Raw genomic sequence first — 26790 nt, forward strand, 5'->3', positions numbered from 1 at the left:
CTCCACCTCTATTTCTGCCCACTGCTATCTGCATCCTGGCTCTTAACTGAAGTTATTTCCCTGGGCTCCTCCGAGGCCCCCCCCCCCCCCGGGATCCCCTATCACTGGTCCCTCTCACAGAAGCACACCTTTCTCCAAAGCCAAAGGATCAGGTATTCAGTGGCTCAGGTGACAAACCTGCTGTCAGGTTACAGATATTGTTCCCTGAAAGACCACACTACAGTGTCAGTGGCAACTCAGGCTGCCTGCAGTGCTCTGCCCTCACCTGGCTATTGCATACAAGGTGAGAATAACCAGAATTCACCTCTTACCAGTGCTCACCTGGAAACATGGCTCTGAGCCTCTGGGCCCTGCTGCTGCCGCTGTCCTGTGCAGGTGAGACGAACAGTGAGCAGGGCTGGGGATGAAGTGGATGGTTGCTGAAAAGAGACTTAAGAATGCAGAGATTAACCGGTTTCTATAAAAGATAAAGGAAAATGGTCAGAGACTGGAGCTAAGGGAGAAAATGAGGGTTAAGAAAGCAGGCCAAGACTTACTATAGTAAGTATTCAGTACTATTCAGTAAAGGGACTCAGCTTGCCATCCCTGTCGCCTCATCTTTAGATCCAAGCTAGGACTGGGCTCTGGGCAGGACCGAATTGGGTTCTAGGCTCTTCCCCTTTAGTGACCTCTGGTTTCTCTTCTTACAGTGATTCTGGTCCCTACTGGGATTCAGTCCCTGGACCCTGGTCTCTCCCTCCTGAAGTCATTGCTCTCCACAATGGACCAAGCTCCTCAGGGGTCCCTCAGCCGCTCACAGTTATCTGCATTCCTGGCCAACATTTCTTCTTCCTTTGGGCCTGGGAGAATGGGGGAGGGACCTGTGGGGGAGCCCCCACCTCTCCAGCCCCCTGCCCTCCGGCTCCACGACTTCCTAGTGACACTGAGAGGCAGCCCAGACTGGGAGCCAATGCTAGGTCTACTAGGGGATGTGCTGGCACTGCTGGGACAGGAGCAGACCCCCCGGGACTTCCTGGGGCACCAGGCAGGTGTGCTGGGTGGACTCGCAGAGGTGTTGCTAGGAGCCTTAGTTCCTGTGGGGCCCCCAACCCCTACCAGGCCCCCATGCACCCGTGATGGGCCCTCTGACTGTGTCCTGGTGGCTGACTGGTTGCCTTCTCTGCTGCTCTTGTTAGAGGGTACACGATGGCAGGCCCTGGTACAGGTGCAGTCCAGTATGGACCCCACAAATGCCACAGGCCTCAATGGGAGGGAGCCAGCCCCCCACTTTTTACAGGGTCTGTTGGGTTTGCTCACCCCAGTAGGGGAGCCAGGCTCTGAGGAGGCTCTTTGGGGAGGTCTGCTGCGCACAGTGGGGGCCCCCCTCTACGCTGCCTTCCAGGAGGGGCTTCTCCGTGTCACTGACTCCCTACAGGATGAGGTCTTTTCCATTCTGGGGCAACCAGAGCCTGATGCCAATGGGCAGTGCCAGGGAGGTGAGTGCTGCTGGGTTCGGGACTGGGCTGTGGCAGGACAAAGAAGGGGGGAGATTGTGGTAGTCCTCTTCCTTACTCTTTTCCCTCCTAGGCAACCTTCAACAGCTGCTTTTATGGTAAGTAACTCTCTTACCAGGGGAGGAGTTCTGAGGGAGTGGGCCTGGAAAGTTGTCAGCCTGCAGAATGGAGGAGGAGACTGATGGGAGGGCATTGTTTAGTGGTTTTCGAGCATGACTGTCTGGGTTGGTGTCCTAGCTCTGTTTACCTAGCCAAGTGACCTTGGGGTAGTTACATTCTCATTCTCATGCCTCAGTTTCCCTTCTTATAAAATATAGATAATATTAACAACCACAGAGTTCTTGAAAGGGATTGAATGGGTTGATGCTCTATGTGCAAGCCACTTAGAACTGTCTTGCACATAGTGCTTAATAATGTTACCTAATAAAGATGGGGTATGGAAAGAAAGGATAAGACTGGATTCCTCCATCTTCACTGTTTCAGTGCAATAATGTCAGAGCACTGTTAGACTTATTCAGTTGCAGGGCAGATTTCCTGATGTGAGGTCAACCAAAGGTTGTATTTAAGCTACCTAAAAGTATATGAAGAAAGGAGAAAGAAGGGAGCCAGGTGGACAGAAGGGACTCCAGCTGGGCTGCTCCTAGATGATTTTGTGCCTTGGCAGGACAGATCTCTCTCCCGCTCCCACCATCCCAGTATTTAAACCAGTAACACCTATACTCCCAGGGACCTTTTGGAAAAGCCTATGCTTGCCATCCCCCCATGCAGGGCTCTGGGCCAGGGTCAGAATGTTCAACTAGAGGAAATGTAAACTGACCAGGTGATGCCTGCTCCTCCCTCTACACCCAGGGGCATCCGGCACAACCTTTCCTGGGATGTCCAGGCGCTGGGCTTTCTGTCTGGATTGCCACCCCCACCCCCCGCCCTCCTCCACTGTCTGAGCACAGGTGTGCCTCTGCCCAGGGCTTCCCAGCTCTCAGCCCACATCAGCCCTCGCCAACAGCGAGCCATCTCTGTGGAGGCCCTCTGCGAGAACCACTCAGGTCCAGCACCACCCTACAGCATTTCCAACTTCTCCATCCACTTGCTCTGCCAGCACGCCAAGCCTGCCACCCCGCAGCCCCCTCCCAGCACCATTGCCATCTGCCAGACAGCTGTGTGGTATGCAGTCTCATGGGCACCAGGTGCCCAAGGCTGGCTACAGGCCTGCCATGACCAGTTTCCTGATCAGTTCCTGGAGGCAATATGTAGCAACCTCTCCTTTTCAGCCTTGTCTGGCCCCAATCGCCGTCTGGTAAAGCGGCTCTGTGCTGGTCTTCTCCCACCCCCCACCAGCTGTCCTGAGGGACTGCCTTCTGTTCCCCTCACCCCAGAGATCTTCTGGGGCTGCTTCTTGGAGAATGAGACCCTGTGGGCTGAGCGGCTGTGTGGAGAGGCGGGTCTGCAGGCTGTGCCCCCCAGCAATCAGGCTTGGGTTCAGCATGTGTGCCAGGGCCCTACCCCAGATGCCACTGCCTTCCCACCCTGCCACATTGGACCTTGTGGGGAACGCTGCCCAGATGGGGGCAGCTTCCTGATGATGGTCTGTGCCAATGATACCATGTATGAAGCGCTTGTGCCCTTCTGGCCTTGGCTAGCAGGCCAGTGCAGGATAAGTCGTGGGGGCAATGACACTTGCTTCCTAGAGGGGCTACTGGGCCCTCTTCTGCCCTCTCTGCCACCACTGGGACCATCCCCACTGTGTCTGGCCCCAGCCCCCTTCCTGCTTGGCATGCTATCCCAGTTGCCACGTTGTCAGTCCTCTGTACCAGCCCTTGCCCACTCCACACGCCTACACTATCTCCTGCGCCTGCTGACCTTTCTTCTGGGTCCAGGGGCTGGGGGGACTGAGGCCCAGGGGATGCTGGGTCAGGCCCTGATGCTCTCCAGTCTCCCAGACAACTGCTCCTTCTGGGATGCCTTCCGCCCAGAGGGCCGGCGCAGTGTGCTGCGGACAGTTGGGGAGTACCTGGAACAGGAGGAGCAGTGGACCCCGCTGGGCTTTGAACCCACTGCCAGCCCCAGCTCTGGTATAAACAAGATGGAGCTGCTGTCCTGCTTCAGTGTGAGTAATCTGCCAAGGTTAAAGCCCCTGGAACAGAGGGAAGGGCCTCCAAACAAATTCTTTAATACTGAGAGGTAGTAGTATAGTATAGTGGTTTAAGCACACAGCTCTGGAGTCAGACAGGCCTGAGTTCACATCTTAGTTCTGTGATCAACCTTGGACAAGTTATTTAACCTCTCTGAGCAACATTTTTTTCACTTATAAATGAGGGAGAGTAACAGTGCCACTTTTTTAGGGTACCTGTAAGGATTACATAAGATTATACATGCTGTGGGCTTATGTATATAGCATGGCACATAAACGTGCACTAAACGTTATCTCATTATTCTTTCTAACTCTTTGACTCTCCCCCTTTCTGCTCCAGAAAGGAAAGGTATCAAGTTGGAGGGATCTGACTCTGTCCCTAGAGAGTGAGAAGGCTGGCAAATATAGGAAGATAAGACAGAAATGAGAATAGTTCAGGGCAACTACAAATCAGAAGACTTGAGTTCTGGGTTCAACTATGTCACACATTAGTGTGGTAATAGCAAAATAATTTAACTCAGATTTTCTGGGCTTCTGTTTCTTCTCTGTAGAGTGAAGGGGCTAGAATATATAAATACCATAATTCATTCATTGGTTGCCCCGTTATATGTAAGGCACTTTGCTAGGTTATGTAGCATATGTAAAGATTCCTTACTCCATGTTAGGGCCCACCTTTCTCAAGTCCTGTGTCCAGTGAAATGGGATTATACAGATTCATAGTTTTGGTTTGGATCTACAAGTATTTATTGAGCCAACAATGGACCTAGCACGGAAAAGGGTACAGGAGAAGTTTGAGACATCATCCTGGTTTAATGGAGTTTAGTATCTGATGAGACACACATACTAGCTTCAGATGAAGGACAAGCATCTAGCAAGTGGACTTGGAGTGCCTGGGGAACCTTCAGGAGGACAGAGGAGACAGCTCTTGGTATCTTGTCTGTCTCCCCATCAGCCTGTGCTATGGGATCTGCTCCAGAGGGAGAAGAGTGTTTGGGCCCTGAAGATTCTAGTGCAGGTAACAGATGGAGGGGTACATGGATGGAATGGGTAACAACTGTGGCACGAGGTCTCTGCTCAGTGAGGCCATGCCCACTTTAACCTCCTACTCCCAGGCATACCTGCACATGCCACCAGAAAATCTCCAGCAGCTGGTGCTTTCAGCAGAGAGGGAGGCTGCTCAGGGCTTCCTGACGCTCATGCACCGTTCCTGGGCTCAGCTTCAGGTGGGTATAGAGGGCAGGTGGGGGAGGTGGGGAGGATGGAGGGAGACATCTGGGAATCAAGAGCACCTGGAACCTGGTGTGCAGAGGGCTTGCCCAGTGGAAGGAGAAGCTCAAAAGGAGATGGCGATAATACTGAGCATCTCTAGAGCCAGCATCCATTCCTATGCCCTCACAGGTGCCACCATCTGAGGAGGAAGCCCTGGGTCGCCTGACAGCCTTGTTGCTCCAGCAGTACCCGCGCCTCACCTCCCAGCTCTTCATTGACCTGTCACCACTCATCCCCTTCTTGGCTGTCTCTGACCTGATGCGCTTCCCACCATCCTTGTTGGCCAATGACAGTGTGTAAGGACCCCACACCACTCCTCCTGATCCTGTCAGGGTCAGCCAACCCCATCAGCCTACAGCAGCCCCTTCTTGAAATCCTCTCTGTTAAAATTAGGGAGAGTCTCCTTCTTGTCCATGACAGTAGGGCTTCAGAGTGTGAGGAGGACAACAGGGGCCAAAGGTTAATACCCACTGCTCTCCCCAGACTGGCTGCCATCCGAGATTACAGCCCAGGAATGAGGCCTGAACAGAAGGAAGCTCTTGCAAAGCGACTGCTGTCCCCTGACCTGTTTGGGGAAGTGCCCGCCTGGTCCCAGGAGCTACTGTGGGCAGTGTTGCCCCTGCTCCCCCACCTCCCTCTGGAGAACTTTCTGCAGCTCAGCCCTCACCAGGTATGACATGATTTTCTTGACTAGCCCATCTTCTCCTAGGTGGGACAGGAGTCAGTAGTATGTCTCCTGGTGAGCTTCTCCCCACAAGTGTCCCACAGTGACCCAACATGAGCTGACCCTCCTCACCTCAGATCCAGGCCCTGGAGGATAGTTGGCCAGCAGCAGGTCTTGGGCCAGGGCATGCCCGGCATGTGCTACGAAGCCTGGTGAACCAGAGTGTCCAGGACGGAGAAGAGCAGGTGCGCAGGTGAGCAGTTGTGGGATCAGTGATCAAAGCCAAATTGGGAGAGAGGCTAGTGCAGCTGCCATGGTGGGTTGGGGGCCTAGGAAGGAAGGGTCAAAAAGGTAGGCAGCGGCTGCAGGCAGTATAGGAGTCCAGGACAGAGGCCTATCTATGGTACCCATATTTCCTAGTTTAGCAGAGTGCCTACTCCATATACCTACATGATCCCTACCTTAGTGCCAGCTTCAGTGACCACATGAAGGCCAGCTTCATGCCCTTCTCAGGCTGGGGTCCCTCGCCTGTTTCCTGAGCCCTGAGGAGCTGCAGAGCCTGGTACCCTTGAGTGATCCACTGGGGCCAGTAGAACAGGGGCTGCTGGAATGTGCGGCCAACGGGACCCTCAGCCCACAAGGACGGGTGAGCCCCTTGGCACAGGCCTACAAGAGTCCAGGCTTTCCTTGGGTCTGTGTGGATGACATGCTCAGTCATCTCAACCAAGCTTGAGCACAACAGTGCCAGCCCTCCCCTGACCTCTACTATCTCTGTTCCTTATTTCGTGGTCATCCTTATCTGTTACCACCTCTTCCTGACCCAATGCCGTTTGGTCTATGACACCCCAAACATACCCTTTGACATCTTAAACCCTATCTGTTCGTGTCCCATCTTTGGTTCTAAGCCCTAGCCCAGGCCCTGGGAAATCCAGATGTGGGATTAGAGAGGAAGTTTAAGGTTCACTTGTCTTTTCTCCCCAGTCCCAAACCTTCTTTGGTTACAGGTGGCATATGAACTTCTGGGGGTATTGCGCTCATCTGGAGGAGCTGTGCTGAGCCCCCGGGAGCTGCGGGTCTGGGCCCCTCTCTTCCCTCAGCTGGGCCTCCGCTTCCTGCAGGAGCTGTCAGAGCCCCAGCTTAGAGCCATGCTTCCTGCCCTGCAGGGCACCAGTGTCACACCAGCCCAGGTGGGCCTGTCTCACTCTCTAACATCCACCTTCCAACCCCAGGAAACCCACTCAAGGGAATGACATTCAGGGATACCACAAGCTTCTCTGGAGCCTCCTTTTTCTCTGTCCCAAGGAGGACTCCCTCATCCCCCTTCTTCAGATCAAGAAGAGCCCAGAGCCAGGCTAGTCACTGGGGGTGGTATCAAGGAAACTAGAAGTTTTAAAGGGTAGGTCCTAGGGACCTGCATAAAACCTGGCTACCAGGACTTGAGAGCTGTTGTTTCATCCCATCCCACCTTAGGCTGTCTTACTGCTTGGACGGCTCCTCCCTAGGCATGATGTGAGTAGCAACAACTTCTCAATGTCCCTCAGAGGTCCCTGTCCCCCTTTCCTTGGCTCTCACATCTGCCCCTTCTTCCCTCTCAGTTCCTCAGACCTGCTGCCTTGCTGTACTGTGATTGTTGTCCTCCCAACCACCCTGCTTCTCTTCTTCAGGACTCTTGTCTCTCTTGCTCCCCAGCTGTCCCTGGAGGAACTCTGCTCCTTGCACCCTCTGCTGCCAGGCCTCAGCTCCCAGACACTCCAGGCCATCCCTAGGCGAGTTCTGGTTGGGGCCTGTTCCTGCCTGGCCCCTGAACTGTCACGCCTCTCAGCTTGCCAGACTGCAGCATTGCTGCAGACCTTTCGGGTATGAGAGTAGCAGGGAGGATGAGACATTCAGGGATGTGGGCTCTGGTTAAGAGGAGGGCATCTTCCCTGTGGCCAGGGAAGGCCTCCCATACCTCCCCACTTCCTTACACACACACACACACACACACACACACACACACACACACACACTGCTGATTCTCATGCAGGTGAAAGACGGCGTTAAAAACATAGGTACAACAGGTGCCAGTGCAGCTGTGTGTATCCCTGGTCAGGTACGTGTGGGATCTCCCAACTAAGCTCCTCTCCATGTCCCCGGGTAGTTTCATATGACTGGTGCTGCCTCCTATACTCTCCCTGCAGTGGCCCTGAGCATCCAGGTTGACTCTGTTTCCACCAAGACATTAGCAGCTCTCCCCAGTTCCAGTTACATGACAGCATGACCCACACTGTCCTATAATGTCAAAACCAGAAGGGTCTGAGAAATCTTCCAGGCCAACGAACCTGCTTTCAGATAAAGAGAGCAAAGCTCAGAGAGTCTAAGGGAGATCAGTTCATCAGGTGCCTGAATAGCAGCAATACTTGACCACATCCACCTTCATTGTGAGGGCTCTCTGGTGTGTGTTGCTATAGTGGCACATGCCATCCACCCTTTCCCTAGCTTTGGTCCCCTCCCACCCCCATGATGCCCCTCTTACCTATCATTACTCTGCTACACACATCCCCACCAGCAGCCCATCCCCACCACCTGGCCAGACTGCCTGCTTCCCCTGCTCCCACTAAAGCTGCTACAGCTGGACTCTGCGGCTCTTCTGGCTAACCGAAGGCGCTACCGGGAGCTGCCCTGGTCTGAGCAGCAGGTAATTCTCCTCACTTACTCCAGAACTATCTTCTATGTTCCACCTCTTTTACCTGTCAGCCCTAGATTGGTCACTTTATCCCCAGCATCCTTTATAATGTGACTTGCTTTGCTTTATTCCTTCTCCCTCCCCCTTATTTCTCCCCCCCTCCCCCGCCCTCCATCTCCAAGAGAGGAGTGTACATTTGGGAGAGTAGGAGGCTGGTGGATCCACAGGGTGGGGAGGGAGGGCTAGGTCCAAAGCATCTTAGGTCCTTGGGCAATATCTCTGCTGGGGGGCTGCTCCTCTTTCTTTCTCTTGTAGGCTCAGTTTCTCTGGAAGAAGATGCAGGTGCCCACCAACCTGACACTCAGGAATCTGCAGTGAGTAACTTGTGTTGAGCAGAGTTTAATTCAACTAACATTTTTTGAGACTTGCCATGTGCCAGGCCCCATATGATATGCAATGGGACATGTGAGGATGGATGATGCATAGTCCCAGTGTGTGGGCCTTCTCTTGGCTCCTCCTCCCTTTACTCTCTTGCCTTCCCATAGCACCACACCTATCCTGACTAGTTTAAGGGATTCAGAACACCTGGATTCAGGTCCCAGCCCTGAAACCTATTCATGGCCTTGAGCAAGTCATTTAATCCTCTAAGCTTCAGTTTTTTTCTTCTGTGGAACGAGAATTACACATCATAGGATGTGGTTGTGAAGATTACATGAGGTAAGGCATATAAAGTACTTAATATTGTTCCTGGCCCAGTGAAATCTCCCAATAGATATTTGCTGTTGTTAGTTTAATCCAAGGTGACCTCAGAGCTACTGGCCATGCAGCAATAAACAGGAACAAGTATCACTTTCCTTTCACCCACAGTAAAGGAATCACGGGCTTCAGAATCTAAAGATATAGCTCTACGCTCAGTTTACCACATTTTTAATAGAATAATGTTCGGAACATCCCTTGACGTCTGTGAATGTTTATTTTCCTCTCTGATAAACAGTGATGATGTTGTGGTTTTCTATGGAAAGCCATTTCTCAAACTGTAAATTACCATAAATGAATTCTGTACTTGTGTTGAGAGAATCAGTATCAAGGAGCAGACAGACCACAGCATGTGTTGAATGAGCATCTACCCACTCACACACCTACAGGGCTCTGGGCACCCTGGCAGGGGGCATGTCGTGTGAGTTTCTGCAGCAGATCAACTCAATGGCAAACTTCCTTGAAGTAGTGCACATGATCTATCAGCTGCCCACTGGAGTTCGAGGGAGTCTGGTGAGAGGGGTGCTTAAACATTAGTGGAGCAGGGAGGCAGGGATCCTGGGTACCGAATCTAGCCCCTATGCTTAGCTCTATCCTGACCTGTTTCCCCATCCTATCCTACAGAGGGCCTGTATCTGGGTGGAGCTACAGCGGAGGATGACAATGCCAGAGCCAGAGCTGGCAACCATGGGGCCAGAACTGAGTGGGCTAGACACCAGGCTACTCTTGGATTTACCGTAAGTGCTACAACTGGAGACACTGGATCCCTAGGCGTCTCAACCTGGGGTAGAAGGTCTGCCCTTAGGAAATGCCCTAAGGTGGCAGTTTTCCGTCTGGTGGTTCTCTGCCATCAGTTATAGCCCAAAGCAGAGGATTCTACTCAAAGTTGCTCTATGTTTTGACGGGCTCCCAGAACATGACCCCAACATAGGACAGCTAATGGTGGGCAACACTATGATGTGGGCTGCCAAACAATCATAGTATAACCGAGGCCACATTAATAGAGATAGAATATCTGAACTGAGTGAGTCAATGGTCCAACTCACCCTAGAAGATTATAGTCTGCTTAAGCCACCATGTTGTCAGTGTGTTCAGTGGAGTACAGAAAGAGCATGTATGAAACATGATAAATGCCTTTAAATACTCCTAAGGCTATCAAATAGAAAATAGATTAGCATGTTTCTGAATGGCTCCATTGGGCATCACAATGACCAGTGAGTAAAAATCAGATTTGAAAAATACAAGGAAAACTGATGTAGCAAATTCCCAACATCAGAGCTATTCAAGCCTGGGCCGAATGGTCTCATTGCAGGAATGTTGTAGAGCACATTTAAGTATGGATAAGGGTTGTGGGGAGAGAAAATTCATGAATGTAAGGGTCCTCTTAACACAGAGACTCTAGGAGTTTTATGAGTATCTCTCTCCCAGGCTTCCTTTCTCATTTTGCCCCCATCCCTACCCCATTGCCATCTGAACTGTAAGTTAGAGTAGGAAAAGGCTAGTATTAGTCTTCCTAGGGATGAGGTGATGGTAAAGCAGTTGATTCCATCCTTACATTTTTATAGGCCTTTCCACAGATTTTGGCTTTTGTGCTATGCAGCCTAGTTCCAGTTCCAGAATTGGCAGCCCTAGATAGAATACACTTCTGAAACCTGGACAAAAGGGCTTTTAAAAAAGCCATTGAAATCTATTTAAATTTATTGGTTCTTGGAGATAATTTAGAATCCCAAGGACCTAGATAAGTTTCTAGACCATGAGTTGGAAAACCTGAGTTCCCCATCTCTGAAAGAGGAATAAGAAAAATACCTGTCTTACCCCAAAGTTTTGTCATAAGGTTCAAATAAGAGAATACTATAAAAGGGCTTGGTAAATTGTGCACCACTATACAAATGAGAGAGGACTTTCCCACAAAAAGTAGAGGAAGGGTGACCCTGTGGAAAAAAGGACTTGGGAGTAAGATCCCACCATCTCTGTGAGCTGGTTTTCTAATCTATAACATGGGGGGGGGGGAATTTTTTTAAAGTTTATTTTTATTTGTTTTGAGAGAGAGATAGAGAGCAAGTGGGGGAGGGGAAGAGAGAGAGAGTGAGACAGAATCCCAAGCAGGCTCCACACTGTTAGCATAGAGCCTAATGAGGGGCTCGAACTCATAGACCATGAGATCATGACGTGAGCTGAATTCAAGAGTCAGATGCTTAACCAACTGAACCACCCAGGTGCCCCAAATCGGGAGAAATTTTAAAGATATTTAATATATGGGACTTTTGATTCCATTAGATAAGGTAGGGTCATTTGTCATTTCTCCTGAGGAAGACTAGAAATATGGCACTCCTTTTGTTCTCTCCTTTTAAACACTATGAAGGGAATTGCATCTGGGGCAGTTTAATATCAGATCCTGTCCAGGGCCATAGGGTTTGGTCTGATGTTACCTCTTGTCTGGGCAATGTGGCATTCTGTTATCCCTTCTCAACAGGACTCATTTCTGAATGCCCCTGTTGTCAAATTGCTATAGGGTCCGGTTGATGGATAGACTGTCCAATGAATCTATTATGTTGGTGGTGGGGCTGGTACGAGGAGCTCCAGAGCAGCTGCTGGCACTGACCCCACTCCACCGGGTGGCCCTGGCAGAGAGGGCACTACAAAACTTGGTAAGAGTCCAACCTACCAGACTCGGAACTGCTGCCTGGACAATTTTTACCTCTCAGACAATGCTCTCTATCTTCTAGGCCTAGCCCCACACTTTTGTTGCCAAAAAGGTTCTTGTCCAGAAGGCCCTAGCCCCTAGATCTATCTCTAGGTTCCATCCCAACCTATCTCTAGGTTCATATTTTTTGTCCACATTCCTTAGAGTCTAAGAAATCCCTTGGATTCCAACTCCTAGCCTTTCTGCCTGTTCCTATCTGGGCTCATTATTTAAGAAAGTAAACAATGGCAGTGAACATCGTAGGGTCTTGAGTTGGGAGCTGGAGGGAGGGAAAAATCAAAGGTTTTGGTGTATTGATCAAAGAATCTGGTCCTCTGAGTCAGAGATGCATTGTCCCAAGGCCTGATGCCCCCTCCAGGCTCCAAAGGAGACAACAGTCTCAAGGGAAGTGCTGGAGACATTGGGCCCCTTGGTTGGATTCCTGGGGATAGAGAGTACACGACGGATCCCCCTACCGATCCTGCTGGGCCAACTCAATCAGCTGCAGGGCTTCTGCCTAGGAGAGCCATTTGCCACAGAGCTGGGATGGCTCTTGTCACAGGAGCCTGCTCTTGGGTATGAACCTTCGGGAACTTCTAATTCTGATTCATCCTATACCCACCCTCTTAACCACCATCATCAGTGGCAGATCATTGAATAAATATACACAAGATCCCTTGGAGCCCTGAGTCCCCATGTCCTCTTTTCCCCTTCCTTTCCCTCACAGTTGTCTCAGCATCCCAGCCCCTGATCTTCTTCCTGTCCCCCAGGAAGCCAGAGTTGTGGAGCCAGGGTGAAGTAGAGCAAGCTGGACGCCTAGTACTCACTCTGTCTACTGAAGCTATTTCCTTGATCCCCAGGGTGAGGTGAAGGAACAAGGGAGGGAGTAAGAGCAGAGAGGGGACTGGTGAGCTGGCTTTGGGGAGCTAAGGGCAAGGAGACTGAGGGCAAGGGATGTGAAGCCTGAATCTGGGGGAAACTGCTAAAAAGAGATAGGACTTTAAAATTATAGCTGCAGCAGCTGGCCCTGACCTGCCCAGGTCTCCCCACCCTCCATCTACCATCTCACACAGGAGGCCTTGGGCCAAGAGACTCTGGAGCGGCTCCTAGAGAAGCAGCAGAGTTGGGAGCAGAGCAGAGTTGGACAGCTATGTGGAAGACCACAGCTTGCTTCCAAGAAAGCTGCCTTGGTAGCTGGGGTTGTACGGCCCACTGCAGAAGATCTCCCAGGTGAAACTACCCAAATATTCATGTCTATCAGGGTGTATAGGAAAGAGTATCCAGAAATGTAGACAGAAGTCGGGGCTCTAGGTATGCTGTGCCCTTTGAGCAGATTTGCACACTTTCTGCTCTCTGGGCTTGGGTTTTCTCATCTGTAAACCACAGTGGTTAGAGGGATAATTTTCAAGGTCTTTTCTGGTTCTAGGGTTCTATAGCTCTGGAAATTTATAACCCATTACATTATTAGCCCAGGACTTACCTTTTCCTGTTCTCTTATCCATATTAGCAGCTGACCCACTCTAAGCTTGGCTCTATGCTAGAGTATGGAGCTGTCTGCTGGGAAGATGCTTAGGATGTAGGAGGGAGATGCCAGTGAGACCTGAGTTCTGATCTAGACCTGCCATTAAATCCCTAGGCAACCCCTTCAGCCTTCCATTTATACAATGAGGGACTTATCCTCTTTAGTCACTTGTTCTAATATCCCTTGAGTCCTGTAATTCTCATACTATAGTAATCCTTTGGCCCATACTGTCTATATTACCCTATCCTCCAAAGGTTGGAGGGGTCATTCCACCTATAGATATTTCTGTGAGCATAGTTTAATTCTACACTGACCCCCTGTGCCTGCCTTCCCCCTTCAGAACCTGTGCCAAATTGTGCAGATATACGAGGGACATTCCCAGCAGCCTGGTCAGCAACCCAGATTGCAGGGATGGAGCTCTCAGACTTTGAGGACTGCCTGGAATTATTCGCAGGAGACCCAGGACTTGGGCCTGAGGAACTACGGGCAGCTATGGCCAAGGCAAAACAGGTTAGGGATGGAGGGGCCAACATGAGGAAGCTGGTTGGGTGTGGTATGAGACACAAGGGAGTGGATAGCTGGGGAAAAGTGGAGGAAATAGGAGATGAAAGAATGAGAGTGGATCCTGAGTAGGAAGTCAGAGAGGATGAATATGGAGAAAAGGAAGCTAGTGCAATGGGTAGAGGGAAGAAGGCAGTGGTTACCAAACTTTAGGGTGTATCAAAATTATCCAGGGAGCAGGTTTTTAAAATGCTGGTGCCAGGGTCCTATGCTAGACTCACTGAAGAATCTTTTTTTGGGAGAAGAATCTTCTGAGGGCTCTGGGGGATCAGCATTTCAACAGGCACTCCCAGTGAGTCTGGTGCACATAAGGTTTAGAATCCATGGACTACGATCTGCTATTCTTCTATACTGAGACTCTGGCATCTTTCAGTAACACCTTAGTCAGAACCTTAATCCAACCCTCTCATTTTACAGTTGAGGAAACTAAAGACCCAGAGAGGCAAGTGATTTGCCTAGAGTTCGCAGCTAAGGTCAGAGGCATGACTAAGACCAAGCATTCTGACTCCTAGTCCAGTGCTTTTCCACTCACATTGTTCCTCTTTCTCCTAGTTGTGGGGTCCTCCCCGGGGATTCCGTCCTGAGCAGATCCTGCAGCTAGGTCGGCTCTTAATAGGTTTAGGAGAGCGGGAACTACAGGAGCTGATCCTAGTGGACTGGGGAGTGCTGAGCACCCTGGGGCAGATAGATGGCTGGAGCTCCATCCAGGTAACACCTTCCCTTTTCCTACCTTCCAAACTTCTATCCCACAGATCTAGGCCTTTAGGTCACCTAACACCTAAAGAATTTTTTTTGTTACCCTGCTTGGCCATTCTTTCTATTAAAATAGAATACCCCCTACTTGTGGCCTTAGGAACTCTGTGATTTATTCACTTTGAGGTCTGGACACATAAAACTCCCTCCTGACTGTCTTCCCTGAGGCCTTCTCTTTTTTGGATACTCAATCTTCCTCATGGCTATTGGATCATCAGTTCTTAATAATACAAGTATATAATCTAGTAGCACTTGTCTCTTCCCCAACCATGAATTCCTTGTGATTTATCTCCTTATTCTGTGCCCTCTATCTCCATCCCAGCTCCGGGTTGTGGTCTCCAGTTTCTTGCGGCAGAGTGGCCGGCATGTGAGCCACCTGGACTTCCTTCATCTGACTGCACTGGGTTATACACTCTGTGGACTTCGGCCAGAGGAGCTACAGCATATCAGCAGTTGGGAATTTAGGTCATCTGTGGAGGGGATGTGTGGGTGGTGGTGCTCATGTAAAGGTGGACTCACTGGGGATGGAAGACTCATGGTGGAGTGGTCCCATGGAGGAAGGGACCTCACCTGAAGCCATCTATACTCCCATCTCATAACTATGGACCCTATCACTGTGGCTGAATATATTTTCTTTCTTTCCACTCTTCCACAGCCAAGCAGCTCTCTTCCTGGGCAATCTGCATCTCCAGTGTTCTGAGGAGCAACTGGAAGTTCTGGCCCAGCTCCTTGTGCTGCCCGGTGGTTTTGGTCCAGTCAGTAACTGGGGGCCTGAGATCTTCACTGAAATCGGCACAATAGCAGGTAGGAAGGCTGGGCCACTGCTGGTGCTAGCTGTTAGAGGTTGGTTTCCCTACCATGGATGGACTGGGTGGAGGACTGCTCTGGAATTCTTAAGGTGGGAGTCTGAGAAGGCATTTAGGTAAGAGGTTGGAGATGTGTTGGGAAAAGTGTATGGTCGGGTATTTGGGGAGAGGTTAGAGAAGTCTATAGTCTATAGGTTTGAAGAGAAGGGGGAAGGCCAGTATAAGACAATGTTTGGATGCCCATCCCACTTGCTTCAACAGCAGGGATCCCAGACCTGGCTCTTTCAGCACTGCTGCAGGAACAGATCCAGGGCCTTACCCCTCTTGCTATTTCTGTCATCCCTGCTCCTAAATTTGCTGTAAGTATTCAAGAACTGGGGTCTGAGGTGACCACACAGAGCCAGGGCCCAAAGGGGGCTATATTGGATGTACTAATTTCTGCTCCCACCCCCAGGTGGTGTTCAGTCCCACCCAGCTATCTAGTCTCACAAGTGTTCAGGCTGTGGCTGTCACTCCTGAACAAATGGCCTTTCTGAGTTCTGAGCAGCGACGAGCAGTTGCATGGGCCCAGCATGAGGGGAAGGACAGCCCAGAACAGCAGGGTGAGTTCCCAAATGCATGGCTTGCCCCACTAACTCCTGACCCAGAATCTGACCCCAAACTTGATGCTATCTGGTTCATAGAACCCATTCAGGGAGACCCCTGAAGCAAAGGGATCTAGGCAGACAGTTTCCATGTATCAGTGGTTCTTGGGAACAGAGTTTTGATATTCCTCCCATTCTCTGTCTCATTATAGGTCGAAGCACAGCCTGGGGCCTTCAGGACTGGTCACAACCCTCCTGGGCCATGGCATTGACCATCTGCTTCCTTGGCAACCTGCTTTGAACCTGTCTCCACAGTTAAAGAGAAAGATTGTTGGGAAAGAAACTTTAATAAAGTGCAAATGGAAATGCATTCTAATTATCCTCAGGAAGCCGATGAGGAATATGGGTAAAATGCTAATGCTTTCCACCCACCTGAGAATCAGTGTTCCTGGCATGCCATATCTGGAGTCTTCTTTCCATCATAAATAACCCCACTGCTTCTTTTCCTTTCCTGAAAGCTAGTCCCTCCTCATCCCAACCATTAGAAATAACACAGACAGCTAGAGCATAGCAAGGAGTCTTTACTAGGACAGAAGGGAGTTGGAGGGGCATCCAGGGCAAGTAGAATGGGCCACATTAGAATGGGCAGAAGTCCTGGGGATCTTGAGTCATCTCCTGAGGATGGGGAATTAATGCTTATTGTGGATGAGAGGTGGAGGGATGCGGATATCCTGGCCTCTCTCCAGACGCCGTTCACAATCAATCAAATAGTTTACTCCATCGATGACCAGCTGCACCAGCTCCACCTGAAGGACACTAATCCTTGATCTCTGCTTCCCACCCTTGAGTTTCCTTTTTGAACACTGATTTACCTTCTCTAGGAACTCATTTCCAATTGTCTCCCCACTCAACCTGAATTTCATTTCAGATTCTATTACATTCTTGGGGCCCACTCACTGTCATATCTCCACCCCCACAGACCTATACCTCTCCTCACTGTAATCCCTAAGGATCTCACCTCTGACTTGCCCAGTCGGTCCAAATTAGAGATGTCAAAGACGCTGCCTGTGGCAGCTGTGTCCACTCCACCGGTGCCACGCTTTTGGAGTCTTAAGTTCTCCAGGATCTTTGGGAAGCGGCTATCCTAGAGGAGAGAAGATAGGGATTGGGGGCCAGGCCATTAGGGGCAGAGACTGGTCCTATTTGAGACTGGTCCCTTTCCCCTGATACTCTACCCACAATGTGTCTGACTCCTTTCCAAAATGCCCATACCCTCCCATCCACACATGACCACCTTCCTTATTCATATCCCTCTCTAACCCCACAACTCATTTACTTTGCTTAGCAGGGGCAGTTTGATGTGTACTCCTGCCCGAAGTCCAGTGCCCAGGTTAGACGGACAGGTCAAGATGTATCCCAAACGCTCATTCCACATGAACTCCCAGCCACGCTCCTGGATCAGCCGTTCCACCTGAGTCCACAAAGGCTCTGTTAGTGAAAAGTCAGGGATATTTGAGCCCTCACTTAGCCAGACCTACAAGAACTCTAGAAATATGTCTAGAATGAGGAATTTGGACTGTGAAAGAATGACACTGCTGTTTGTGTGTGTGTGTGTGGGGGGGGGTTGGGTGGGGAATGGTTTGTTATTATCATGTGTACGAGGTAATTTTGATGTTGCAAGCCCATAATGGTGAGATTACAGAAAAATATCTTGTGTGTGGAAGAAGAGACACTTGAGAGAATAAGGCACTAAGGATGATCTAGGGAAATGAGTGGAGGTGGTAAACTGAACTGAGAAAGGAATGATTATTCAATGAGCTCAGCATGCATAGATTATCTTTGCTTTGCTAATGAGCCTAGAGTTTGGAAGGGTTCTTTCACACATAAAATGAGGGTGTAGGCTTTGCAACAGGAAGAGGCAAGAAAGCCTTCTGTTAGCTGTGGAAAGAGCACATGTGAGAAGGCAGAGAGAAAGGTGAAAACAGTCCAGAAGAGCCGGACTCATAGTTATGTGTATATGTGAGGGGGTGGGGAAGGGAGTGTAGGTAGAGTGTTTTGTTTCACTAGAGCTTCCTAATGATGGAAATGACTATTAGAGTTAAAGAGACAGGGGATGTGCCAGAGGATGGATGCGAAGACTACCTCATATGAGTAAAAGAGAACCCTGTTTATAGTTCAGAGAAAAAAAAAAACACGGCATAGGGGGTCATCTTACATGCTGAACAAGGGGAAACCTTTCCATCTAGAAAAATAATAGGAGCTAACACTTATTGAACATTTATTATGCACCAGGTATTTTACATACATTATCTCATTTAATCCCCAACAACCTAAAATGTAGGAAGCCGTATTATCCCAATTTTACAGATGAGAAACCTGAGGCATATCATTTGAAAAGTACTTCCCTACCCACTTACCATCAGAATATTTATCTGTTATTAGCCAAAAACAATAAAAACTTCCCAGCTAGAATCTAAAAAAAGAGAAGCTGTCTGTCTTTCCAAGTCCAAAATACAACTGTATATATGAGAACATACAATAAAAACTGGGTTTATGGGGATTTCTAACCTAGAATAGAATATGGAGTCCTAATCCATATATGATTGAGGATTCAGTACAGCCACACATTCTGGGACTTAAGCCATTCCATCTTGCATTTCCCCTAGTCTCCCTCCTGCTCTCAGCTTAAAACCTAGACATGATACTTCAGTGAGAATGACAGAATACCTTGGTTCAGAACTGGATGGTTACACTGGAATCATGAACACACCAATCTTTCACTTCCTACGTTGATCCAGGCTCAAACTTTTCCTTATCTGCACACTCCACACACCTCAGGCATTGACACACCAGCTCAATTATTCCATCTTTGTCTTATCCGACAACTACTTTATTTACTACCTTAGATTCAGGACCTTCTTTCTCTTTCTATTCTTAGGTGACCATATATCCTGGTTTTCTCTGGACAGTCCTGATATATTGTCCTGGACTGACTGATGGTGATCCCTTTTGCTATCAAAAGTATCATGGGTTGATTGATAAATTATATGGTCTAGTCCTTGGCTTTTCCTTATGTCCTCCCACCTAGTTCCCTTATACATTCTTCTCCAACCTCTTTGAGGCCTCGACAGAATCTTTCAAACACTTTCTTCATGTTGCCACCCTTCTCCATGGAGATGACCCGTGTATGATCCTCTTCATTCACCCAGATCAAGAAGCTCTTCTCATTGTTGTGCCTGAGAGCAGTAAAGACGGAAAGACAGGGATCAAGAGACAGGGCGAGAACTGGGAGAGATATAGGAATAAAAGACATTTACAGATCATGGGGGAAAAAGAGGTAAGGTAAGCCTCATACCAGATTCCACGAGCATCTGGCCAGTCTCGAGCCATTCCTGCCGCAGTCAGCAGTGGGGACACGGGCTTATCAAATAGGAAGTGGTCCTGAGGGGAGTAAAAGGACTTGAGTTAAGAATCTTCACAGTAGCTCCTGGGCCTCTATCTCATCTGACCCACCCTCCCCTCTGACTCTTCTTTCCATTTGCTTCCTCAACCCAGCTTCCTCTCAAGGCCCCTCACATCAATAAGCTGCTGCTGTTCAGCCTCTGTCATCTCACTGAGCCGATAGTAACGTCCAGCGAGGTCACCCTTCAGGCCACTCAGAGCATCCACTACAACACGTTCCACCTCTCGTCGCTCTGCCCGAGTACAGGCTGGAGGAAGGCTGAGTCCCCGGATACTTCGGCCAGTTCTGACTCTTGAGGACAATACATACCTCTCATCAAAGTAGCCAGAACGGATCTAGGGAATAAGAGAAATTAATATAACTCACAGAAACACAGGGGTGGGAACAGAGAGCCTTGGGGAAGGAGAGACCTTAAAGACTGTAAGGGTCCTCACTACATGCATTGGAAGGAGAAGTTCATTGGGCAAGTACTCCAACAGAAGAGGGCATTATGAATCCTCCCTCAAACTGCCCACTTTGGGGTACAGTCATTCTCACCCACCCTCTCCTCTCCTCTCCCTTCCATATCTGCAGCTCCTTAAGATACAATTCTTTCCCCAAAGAATCTAACCAAAGAAACCAAAACTAAAAGCTCAGCAGTATAATGACTCTGAGTCAGGAATAATTAAGGTGAAAGGATTGGAGAAACAGAATGCTATATATAAGGCAATGCAAATCAGAAGCAGAATATCTGTCCTACCTTGCTGGCATCCAGATCAGTGGTATGTTTCATTGTTCGAGGGTCATATCCATTGTGTCGCTCTTGTATCACAGGATCAAACAGCTCAGCAAATACCTGATGGGGAATTAAGAGGGAGAGGATGGTTAAGGAGAGAGAATCCCTTTCCAGGCCTTAGTTGTGGATTGATTTCACTGGGTCAGAAAACATGAGTATGGAAGGTCCAGCCTTAAGGGAAAGTGAAGGGTCTTTAGGGGGAAGGAGCTGGGATTACTGGGAAGATGAGTTGGGTCACCAGGGAAACTCTGGGGGCCCCCTACCTCATAGGTCTCCTCATCTCCAGCTACCATGCCCACAGTCTTGATGAAGGGGTGGCCGGGGTTGTCCACGCCAGTCTGGATACACTGATCTAGCGTCCAACCAGTGGGTGTGGTCTTGTCGCAGAGCCGGGCATAGACTGCTGGGGTCAGGTGACTGGCCATGCAGTTGTTGTGCTTTCGGAGGTCTGGGTACTCAGCGCTAGGGAGGGGGTACCCAGTAACCATGGAGGAGAGCACAGGGGGCCTAGACCCAGTGCAGTCAGCTGGGAGCTATCCAGTTAGCCATGTCTGCCTTTGCTCCTTGGGAGGAGGGGAGATTAGGGGGAGGCTAAACCTTACTTAGTAATCTCTTTAGGGACTTTCAGGGTCTATTCTTTCCCAACAGGTCTAGTTTCCTCTGGCTGGTGGGCACAATTTCCCCAGATTTGCTCAGTTATTTCCTACCATTAGCACAACATTAGGGATGGGGGAGGGGAAGACTAAGGAGGGGAATTCAGGAAATGGGTGGTGGGGGGGGGACAGCAGGAAACGAGATGGAGGAGAGCGAAAAGGATAGTTCCTGGTTTCTCAGTTAGGGCTTTGGGCAGAGTGGGTGCAGCCAGAACTCACAGGGCCAGAGCGGGTCTTGGGGGCGGGGACTGCGGGTTACAGGTCTCCAGAAATGCGTTAGCCTTATGGTTTTGGCTTCCATTCCCAACCCACTGTGGTCTCCAGATTGTACAGCACTCCACTCCAGAGCCTTCGTGATTATAACCCTTCTCTTTTGCCCAGGTCCTCATCTCCATCCCCATCTTCGTTCCCGTCACCACCTCCCCCCACCCCCCCCACCCCCCCTGTGCCTCAGACACTGATACCTCGGGGGATACAGTCTCCGTCGTTCACTGGCGGCCCTTATAGGTTCCGGGCGGAGCAGAAACCCAGCGGCTAGTGACCCAGCTCCAGCCAAAGCCAGGAGCCTGAGACCCGGGCGGGCGGACAGCAGACGAGAGAAGGGACCAGCCATGGCTTGAGGGTCCGGCTGTGGAATCCCGGGGTGGGAGCTGGCGCAGGGCAGGAACAGGGAGGGAGGAGGCAACCAGAAGGACTGAGGACTGGAACTGGGTGCGAGGCTGGAGCCGAAATGGGGGCCGGATTGGAAGCTGGAGCAGGAGAGGAAGACGGTAGCAACCAGACTGCAGGAGAGGCGCAATGAGGTAGCGGCTGGCTGGCGGAGGAGGGAGGTCCCAGCCGCAGTCTCCAGGGGTGGAGCTCACGCAGGCCCCGCCTTTCCGCCTGCCACCGCGCTAGGTTTGCGGGGGCAGAGTTGGGAAGCACCGCCAGGTAGATTAGGGGACCCGAGCTTCGCAACCTTTGGCCGGGGATGCCGGCCCACCTGAGTTGTGGTCGCCCAGATTTCAGCACCACGTAGAGGACAGCACCCGACGGGACCCGCAAAGCCTAACACCCTTCCCCCAAGCCTCTCGGTTTAATCGGAAACCCGATTCGTCACTATGTGTGGGTGTGAAAGGGTGACATTGCCCAACCTCTCTCTAGTTTTCGGCCTTCCCCAGCAACCTCTCCATATTCCCAGGGGAGGCGGCAGCGGGAGAAACCGTGGCATAAATACAGATAACAGAGAAAGAAATGGAGAAATCACACAGAGGCATACACTGGAAAAGACACCCGGTGGCTCAAGGTCACCTTTGCTTTAGAACCAGGAAGAGGACCAAGGTGCCCTCCGGCCACACCTGTGCTATTCTTACAAGGTTGTGGAAGGATTCCCTGAGACCAACCAGGGGAACATTAACTCTTATCCCATTTATGCTGTGTTCCCTGCTCCTGATCGGCTCCCACATAGCCCTGCTATGTCCTGCCCCCGCTTCTCATGATCCCCAACTTTTTTCACCTCCACCCTCCTCCCCATTTTCTACTTCACCTTTGATCTTTTACTTCCTCGTGTTTTATCCAGGTTCAGGACTGTTTTCTGCTCACAGGACTCCCTCTGAGTATTCTCTGCAAGCTTGCCTACCTGTTGGTTGTACTGGGTGTAGACCTGGGACTGGGCAGGGAATTGTTAGTTTCCTCTTCCTCCTCTCCCTTCTCTCCCCTCTTTGTAGTTTCCAGTTCCTGGGCTGGAGGGGAGTGTAAGGTGAAGTGAAGGGTGTGGTAAGATGACGGTGGGTAGGAACAGAACAGGCACGCACAGGTTTCCAACCACCACAAGTGTTTCCTCTCTTGGCTCCCTAATGCTGTTTATTCCAGAGTGTAAAGGGGAGTGGTGTTCAAGGCCAGGGAATCTGTACATTCCTACTGGTCTTCTGTCCTTTATCCTCCCAAGATATGTATTCAGATTTGAGAGGGTGTGTTCCCACAGCTCAAAGTGTGACTTAGGTGTGACTTGACCTTTGTCCTGGCAGTAAAGAGAATGAATGCTAGAGCCAAAATAGAGATGCGGGGGCTTCATATGGAAAGTCATTTAAGCTTGGGTACACATGGTGGTGTTAGTCCCTTCTTTGAGCCATCTTGGTGATAGTAAGATACTTGGAAATCTTATTTGAGAAAGAGAAATTCCCTTCATATTGTCCTCCAGCCCCACTGATGAGATACCATTCTACTCCTATACTCTCGTTCCCTTCATTACTCTCAGGCTTCCTTTGTGTTCCTTTTCCTCCCTTCTTCATTTGTATCCTTAGAAGCTATCCACCTCTCTTCTGTGTCCATCACTTAATTCCTTCTTCTGGCAAGAGAGCAATTATCAGAGAATTGATAGAATTCTGTACTTAGAGTCACTTTTGGAGAGATGGAAAATGTTACCTGTGTTGTGGGGGCTCATTGTCTAGGTTAAGGAGTAGTTATGAATAAGCAAATACAATTACTTGCAATGGTGTATATTTACCCAGATAAAGAAGGGAGATAATCTTCCAATGAAGGAGAGTTGTTATTTGATTGAGAGGGTGGTTACTAAGATTGAAGAGGTAGGGAACAAGAAGAGAGAATTAGAGAAGGAAAAGTAAGACAGCCTGAGAAATCACTCGTTTGGAGACTAGTTGTCCAAATTTGAGTAATAGCTCCTCGGAGAAAAGATGTGTATTTGAGTACTTTTCTTATTCCCTGTGAGTCACTGACAGCCACATAATGTATTAATGCTCATTTTATAAAATTATCCTATGGCATACAGGAAGTAATTGATGTGTATATGTATTTTATTTATTTAATGATAATAATAACCAAGACTAACATTTATAAAGCACTTTATAATTATAAGAAACTCTTGTATGTGTTATTTCATTTAATTGGATTGTTCCAATGGTTGACCAGGGACTGAGTCTACATTTTTCTGGGGGGCGTGAAGATAAGTTAATGACCTAGATGATGTTTTAATAACTTGTTTGAAGGGCTGGAGTGGTGGGGAGGACATGAGCCTGAGCACGAACTAGGGAAGTATCTATTTCCCTTAGGGACAACCCTTAGAATCATCCCTATCTCATTCAGGGTTAGTATAATGAGGCACCTGACTGAAAAAATGGTAAGCTCCTTAAGGTTGCAGAGAAGAAACAGGGCAATTGGGATTGTCTTGACTAGGGAAACCTAAGTAAGGATGAAAAGATAATAATAAAAATGGAAACATATACAAAATGCTTTCATATAACCAGTACCATATGATTAGATTTTTTTTTAATTTTTTTTCAACGTTTATTTATTTTTGGGACAGAGAGAGACAGAGCATGAACGGGGGAGGGGCAGAGAGAGAGGGAGACACAGAATCGGAAACAGGCTCCAGCCTCTGAGCCATCAGCCCAGAGCCTGACGCGGGGCTCGAACTCACGGACCGCGAGATCGTGACCTGGCTGAAGTAGGACGCTTAACCGACTGCGCCACCCAGGCGCCCCAAGATTTTTAAAACACTCTCTTACAGATGAGGGAATGGACGCTGAGGGAAGTTCAGTGACTTGCCCAAAGCTGCACAGCTATTAAAGGTAAGACCAGGACTCAAATCCAGGTTTGTCTGGTTCCAAGGCTGGAGGGGTAAAGAACAACCAGTGTGGATATGGGAATCATATTGCCCAGTGTTCCATGTACATCCATTTTCTTGTCTTCTCCATAAATAAGTCTTTGTTCTTTCCCTTAACTTTCTGATTTGTTTCTCTCTGTCTCTTTTTGTCTCCAGTCTACCTATCACTCCTCTACATCTGTTAACATTTCAACCAACATTTATTGGCTCTCTAAGTATATCATACCTCTTATGTTTTAAAAATCAAACAGAGGGGCGCCTGAGTGGCTCAGGGTGTTAAGCATCCGACTTTGGCTCAGGTCATGATCTCCCCTGTTCCTGGGTTCAAGCCTTGCGTTGGGCTCTGTGCCGACAGCTCAGAGCCTGGAGCCTGCTTCACACTCCGTGTCTCCCTCTCTCTCTCTCTCTGCCCCCCCCCCCCCCCCCCCCGCTCGCGCTCTGTCTCTATCTCTCACAAAAATAAACATTAAGAAATTTTTAAAAATAAAAAAAAATAAAAAATAAAAATCAAACAGAAAACCTGGTTTGTCTCAGGACGTGCAATGGCACAAATTGTGCCTCTTTTCTGCATCTTGCTTCTTCTCTGCTCTTCGTCTCACTGGAAAGTCTCTGTCTAGACCAAGCCTCTGGGCTGTGGCGACACAGAAATCAGAGGAAGGCGAGCATCAGGTTGCATTCCCTCCCCACAGCCACTAGGGGCCACCCTCCTCCACGCAGAAGTGCGGGCCAACGCAGCCTGACTTTGTTGCCGGTGCGCGCCTTCCGCTGATTGGTGACACCGCAGGGAAGCCGCGCTTTGATTGGGCTGCTGTCAGGTGTCGCTGCCGGCAGGTTCGGCTGCGCGAGCGCAGGGAGGCGGGTGAGCGAGGGCCGGGGGCGGTGGGGGAGTGGCTGGGGGCTGGGGGCGGTATCTGAGGGGGTGGGCTGAATAGAGTGGGCTTGCTAGGTGCTGAGGGCCATGGTTAGTACTGGCTGGGGGCGGCTTCGGGAGGAGGCCCTCGATGAGGCCTCAATGTCTGCGTAGGGAGAGTAAGGCGGAGTAGGCGGGGGAGGGCGAAGGCTGGTGGAGTCGCATCGGAGGGCAGTATTCGTGACCGGGAGCTGTGTGAGGAGACACACCGGAGACACACCGGAGGGGGTCAGCAAGAGAACAGAGGGGTGTGAGGATTTGCGGAAGAGGGAGTCCTGCGTGAGGAGCGGAGTCAGCCCGAGAGAGGGTCAGGGTGGGGAGGTCTGTGTGAGGAGGGGTGGAATGGAGTCGACTCTGGAGAGGATCAGCTGCAGGCAGGCGTTGTTACAGAGAGGAGGGTACCCTGGAGAGAGCTAATGTGAGGACGGAATTGCTCTAAGGCAGTCTTTGTGGGAGATCGTTGAGTGTTCCATATAAATTGTTACCAAGTGTGGTGACTCATTTGCGGGTTTGGAGGGCAGTTTAATGTTGGAGAATCACTGAGTGAGAGGATTACTTGGATTATTAATTGGATTCGTTAATCAGTGATGGGGGAGGGGGCAGCAGTGTCTTCAGTGGTTGGGGGAGGGTCCATGGAGAGTCATTGTTGCAAATTAGGGAAAGAAGGGAGTATGAGTGAGTTGGTAGAACAAGGGCTTCAGCCCAATTCATCCGTGTCAGAATAAGGGTCTGTGTGAAGGATTAAACGCTGCATTCAGAAAGAATTTAGGGGTCCACTGTGGAAGGTGAGAAGGAGCTAGTGTTGGTTGCCTGAGGAGTTTTACTGTGTTGAAAATATTCCTGCCTGGACTCTGTATTGATGTGTCCCCTTCACCACTAATGGTGCCCTCCATTAAGTGCATGGTGTTTAAGGAAATTAGAGGACTACTGCAAACAGCCCTAAATTCTAAGGGACCAAGAAGTTACACAGTTTACCCTCCCTTCTGCCCCACCCTCTCTTCTCACCTACTTATCTTCTCCCCTCCTCCCCTCCTCCCTTTTTTCCGTCATTTGCATTGATTCGGCCTTGGGAGTGAGATTGCTTTAGCCTAGTGTAGAGTGTGAAGTTTTCTTTTGCAACAAAGTATTGAAGGAAAGGGGGATGGGAAGAAGGGCCTGGAAAACAGGGGAATGGCTCTTGGAATACCATATTAAATCCCAGCTTCTCTCAAAGGTACATTTAAATAAATCCTGTCTTATTTCATAGCTGTTTTTGTCAGGCTTCTATTTTTGCTTTGTTAACTATAAATTTAGGCCTTTATGTATCTCTTTAGCCCCTTAAAGGATCTGTGAACAGACTCTTCTTCCCCATTCTGTTACCATCCCCTGTTACAGAGTTGTAAAAGATTTTCAGGAGAAATGACTATATACATTCAGTAGAAAATCAGGAAGGACTTAGTGGAAAAAAAGGGTGAAGGGTTAGGAATCTTAGACATGAGGGAAAGCCCCTGCTTCAGATAAAGGA

At 49.6% G+C, this 26790-nt stretch overlaps 3 protein-coding genes across 17 annotated transcripts in view; 2 read left to right on the forward strand and 1 right to left on the reverse strand.

Moving 5' to 3' along the window:
- The first annotated feature begins 329 nt into the window (after positions 1 to 329).
- Positions 330 to 16260, forward strand: STRC (stereocilin). The gene is made up of 29 exons (XM_047863021.1): positions 330 to 375; positions 669 to 1475; positions 1567 to 1591; positions 2343 to 3597; positions 4574 to 4636; positions 4734 to 4844; positions 5020 to 5186; positions 5374 to 5560; positions 5692 to 5807; positions 6068 to 6200; positions 6559 to 6741; positions 7025 to 7063; positions 7244 to 7411; positions 7581 to 7646; positions 8106 to 8231; positions 8535 to 8593; positions 9365 to 9488; positions 9600 to 9712; positions 11488 to 11623; positions 12038 to 12234; positions 12429 to 12519; positions 12732 to 12888; positions 13521 to 13690; positions 14294 to 14449; positions 14817 to 14959; positions 15150 to 15298; positions 15562 to 15659; positions 15755 to 15902; positions 16097 to 16260. Exons 1-29 carry the CDS (start codon positions 330 to 332, stop codon positions 16183 to 16185), a joined length of 5322 nt encoding a protein of 1773 aa, XP_047718977.1. The 3' UTR covers positions 16186 to 16260.
- Positions 16261 to 16445: 185 nt separating this feature from the next.
- On the reverse strand, positions 16446 to 22527 carry LOC125167164 (creatine kinase U-type, mitochondrial). 3 transcript variants are annotated; one of them, XM_047860963.1, is made up of 10 exons: positions 22394 to 22527; positions 21240 to 21524; positions 20386 to 20584; positions 20087 to 20182; positions 19461 to 19682; positions 19240 to 19325; positions 18997 to 19120; positions 17221 to 17355; positions 16903 to 17028; positions 16446 to 16690 (listed from the first exon to the last, which is right to left on the reverse strand). In XM_047860963.1, exons 2-10 carry the CDS (start codon positions 21386 to 21388, stop codon positions 16574 to 16576), a joined length of 1254 nt encoding a protein of 417 aa, XP_047716919.1. In that variant the 5' UTR covers positions 21389 to 21524; positions 22394 to 22527; the 3' UTR covers positions 16446 to 16573. The 3 variants fall into 3 exon arrangements, with proteins under 3 accessions (XP_047716919.1, XP_047716918.1, XP_047716920.1); XM_047860962.1 differs by having other exon boundaries at positions 22301 to 22476; XM_047860964.1 differs by lacking the exons at positions 20386 to 20584; positions 21240 to 21524 and having other exon boundaries at positions 22394 to 22499.
- Positions 22528 to 25184: 2657 nt separating this feature from the next.
- Positions 25185 to 26790, forward strand: part of PPIP5K1 (diphosphoinositol pentakisphosphate kinase 1) — a 44883-nt gene continuing 43277 nt past the window's right edge. For 12 of the 13 annotated variants that reach the window (XM_047863437.1, XM_047863442.1, XM_047863440.1 and 9 more), the window contains exon 1: positions 25185 to 25235. The gene's annotated coding sequence lies outside the window, so the exon portion shown is untranslated. Of the gene's footprint in view, positions 25236 to 25342; positions 26500 to 26790 lie in introns of those variants that run through there. The other variant, XM_047863438.1, reaches the window with a different exon arrangement.

The sequence above is a fragment of the Prionailurus viverrinus genome, chromosome B3, assembly GCF_022837055.1.
Source record: "Prionailurus viverrinus isolate Anna chromosome B3, UM_Priviv_1.0, whole genome shotgun sequence".
NCBI classification, from domain to species: Eukaryota; Metazoa; Chordata; class Mammalia; order Carnivora; family Felidae; genus Prionailurus; species Prionailurus viverrinus.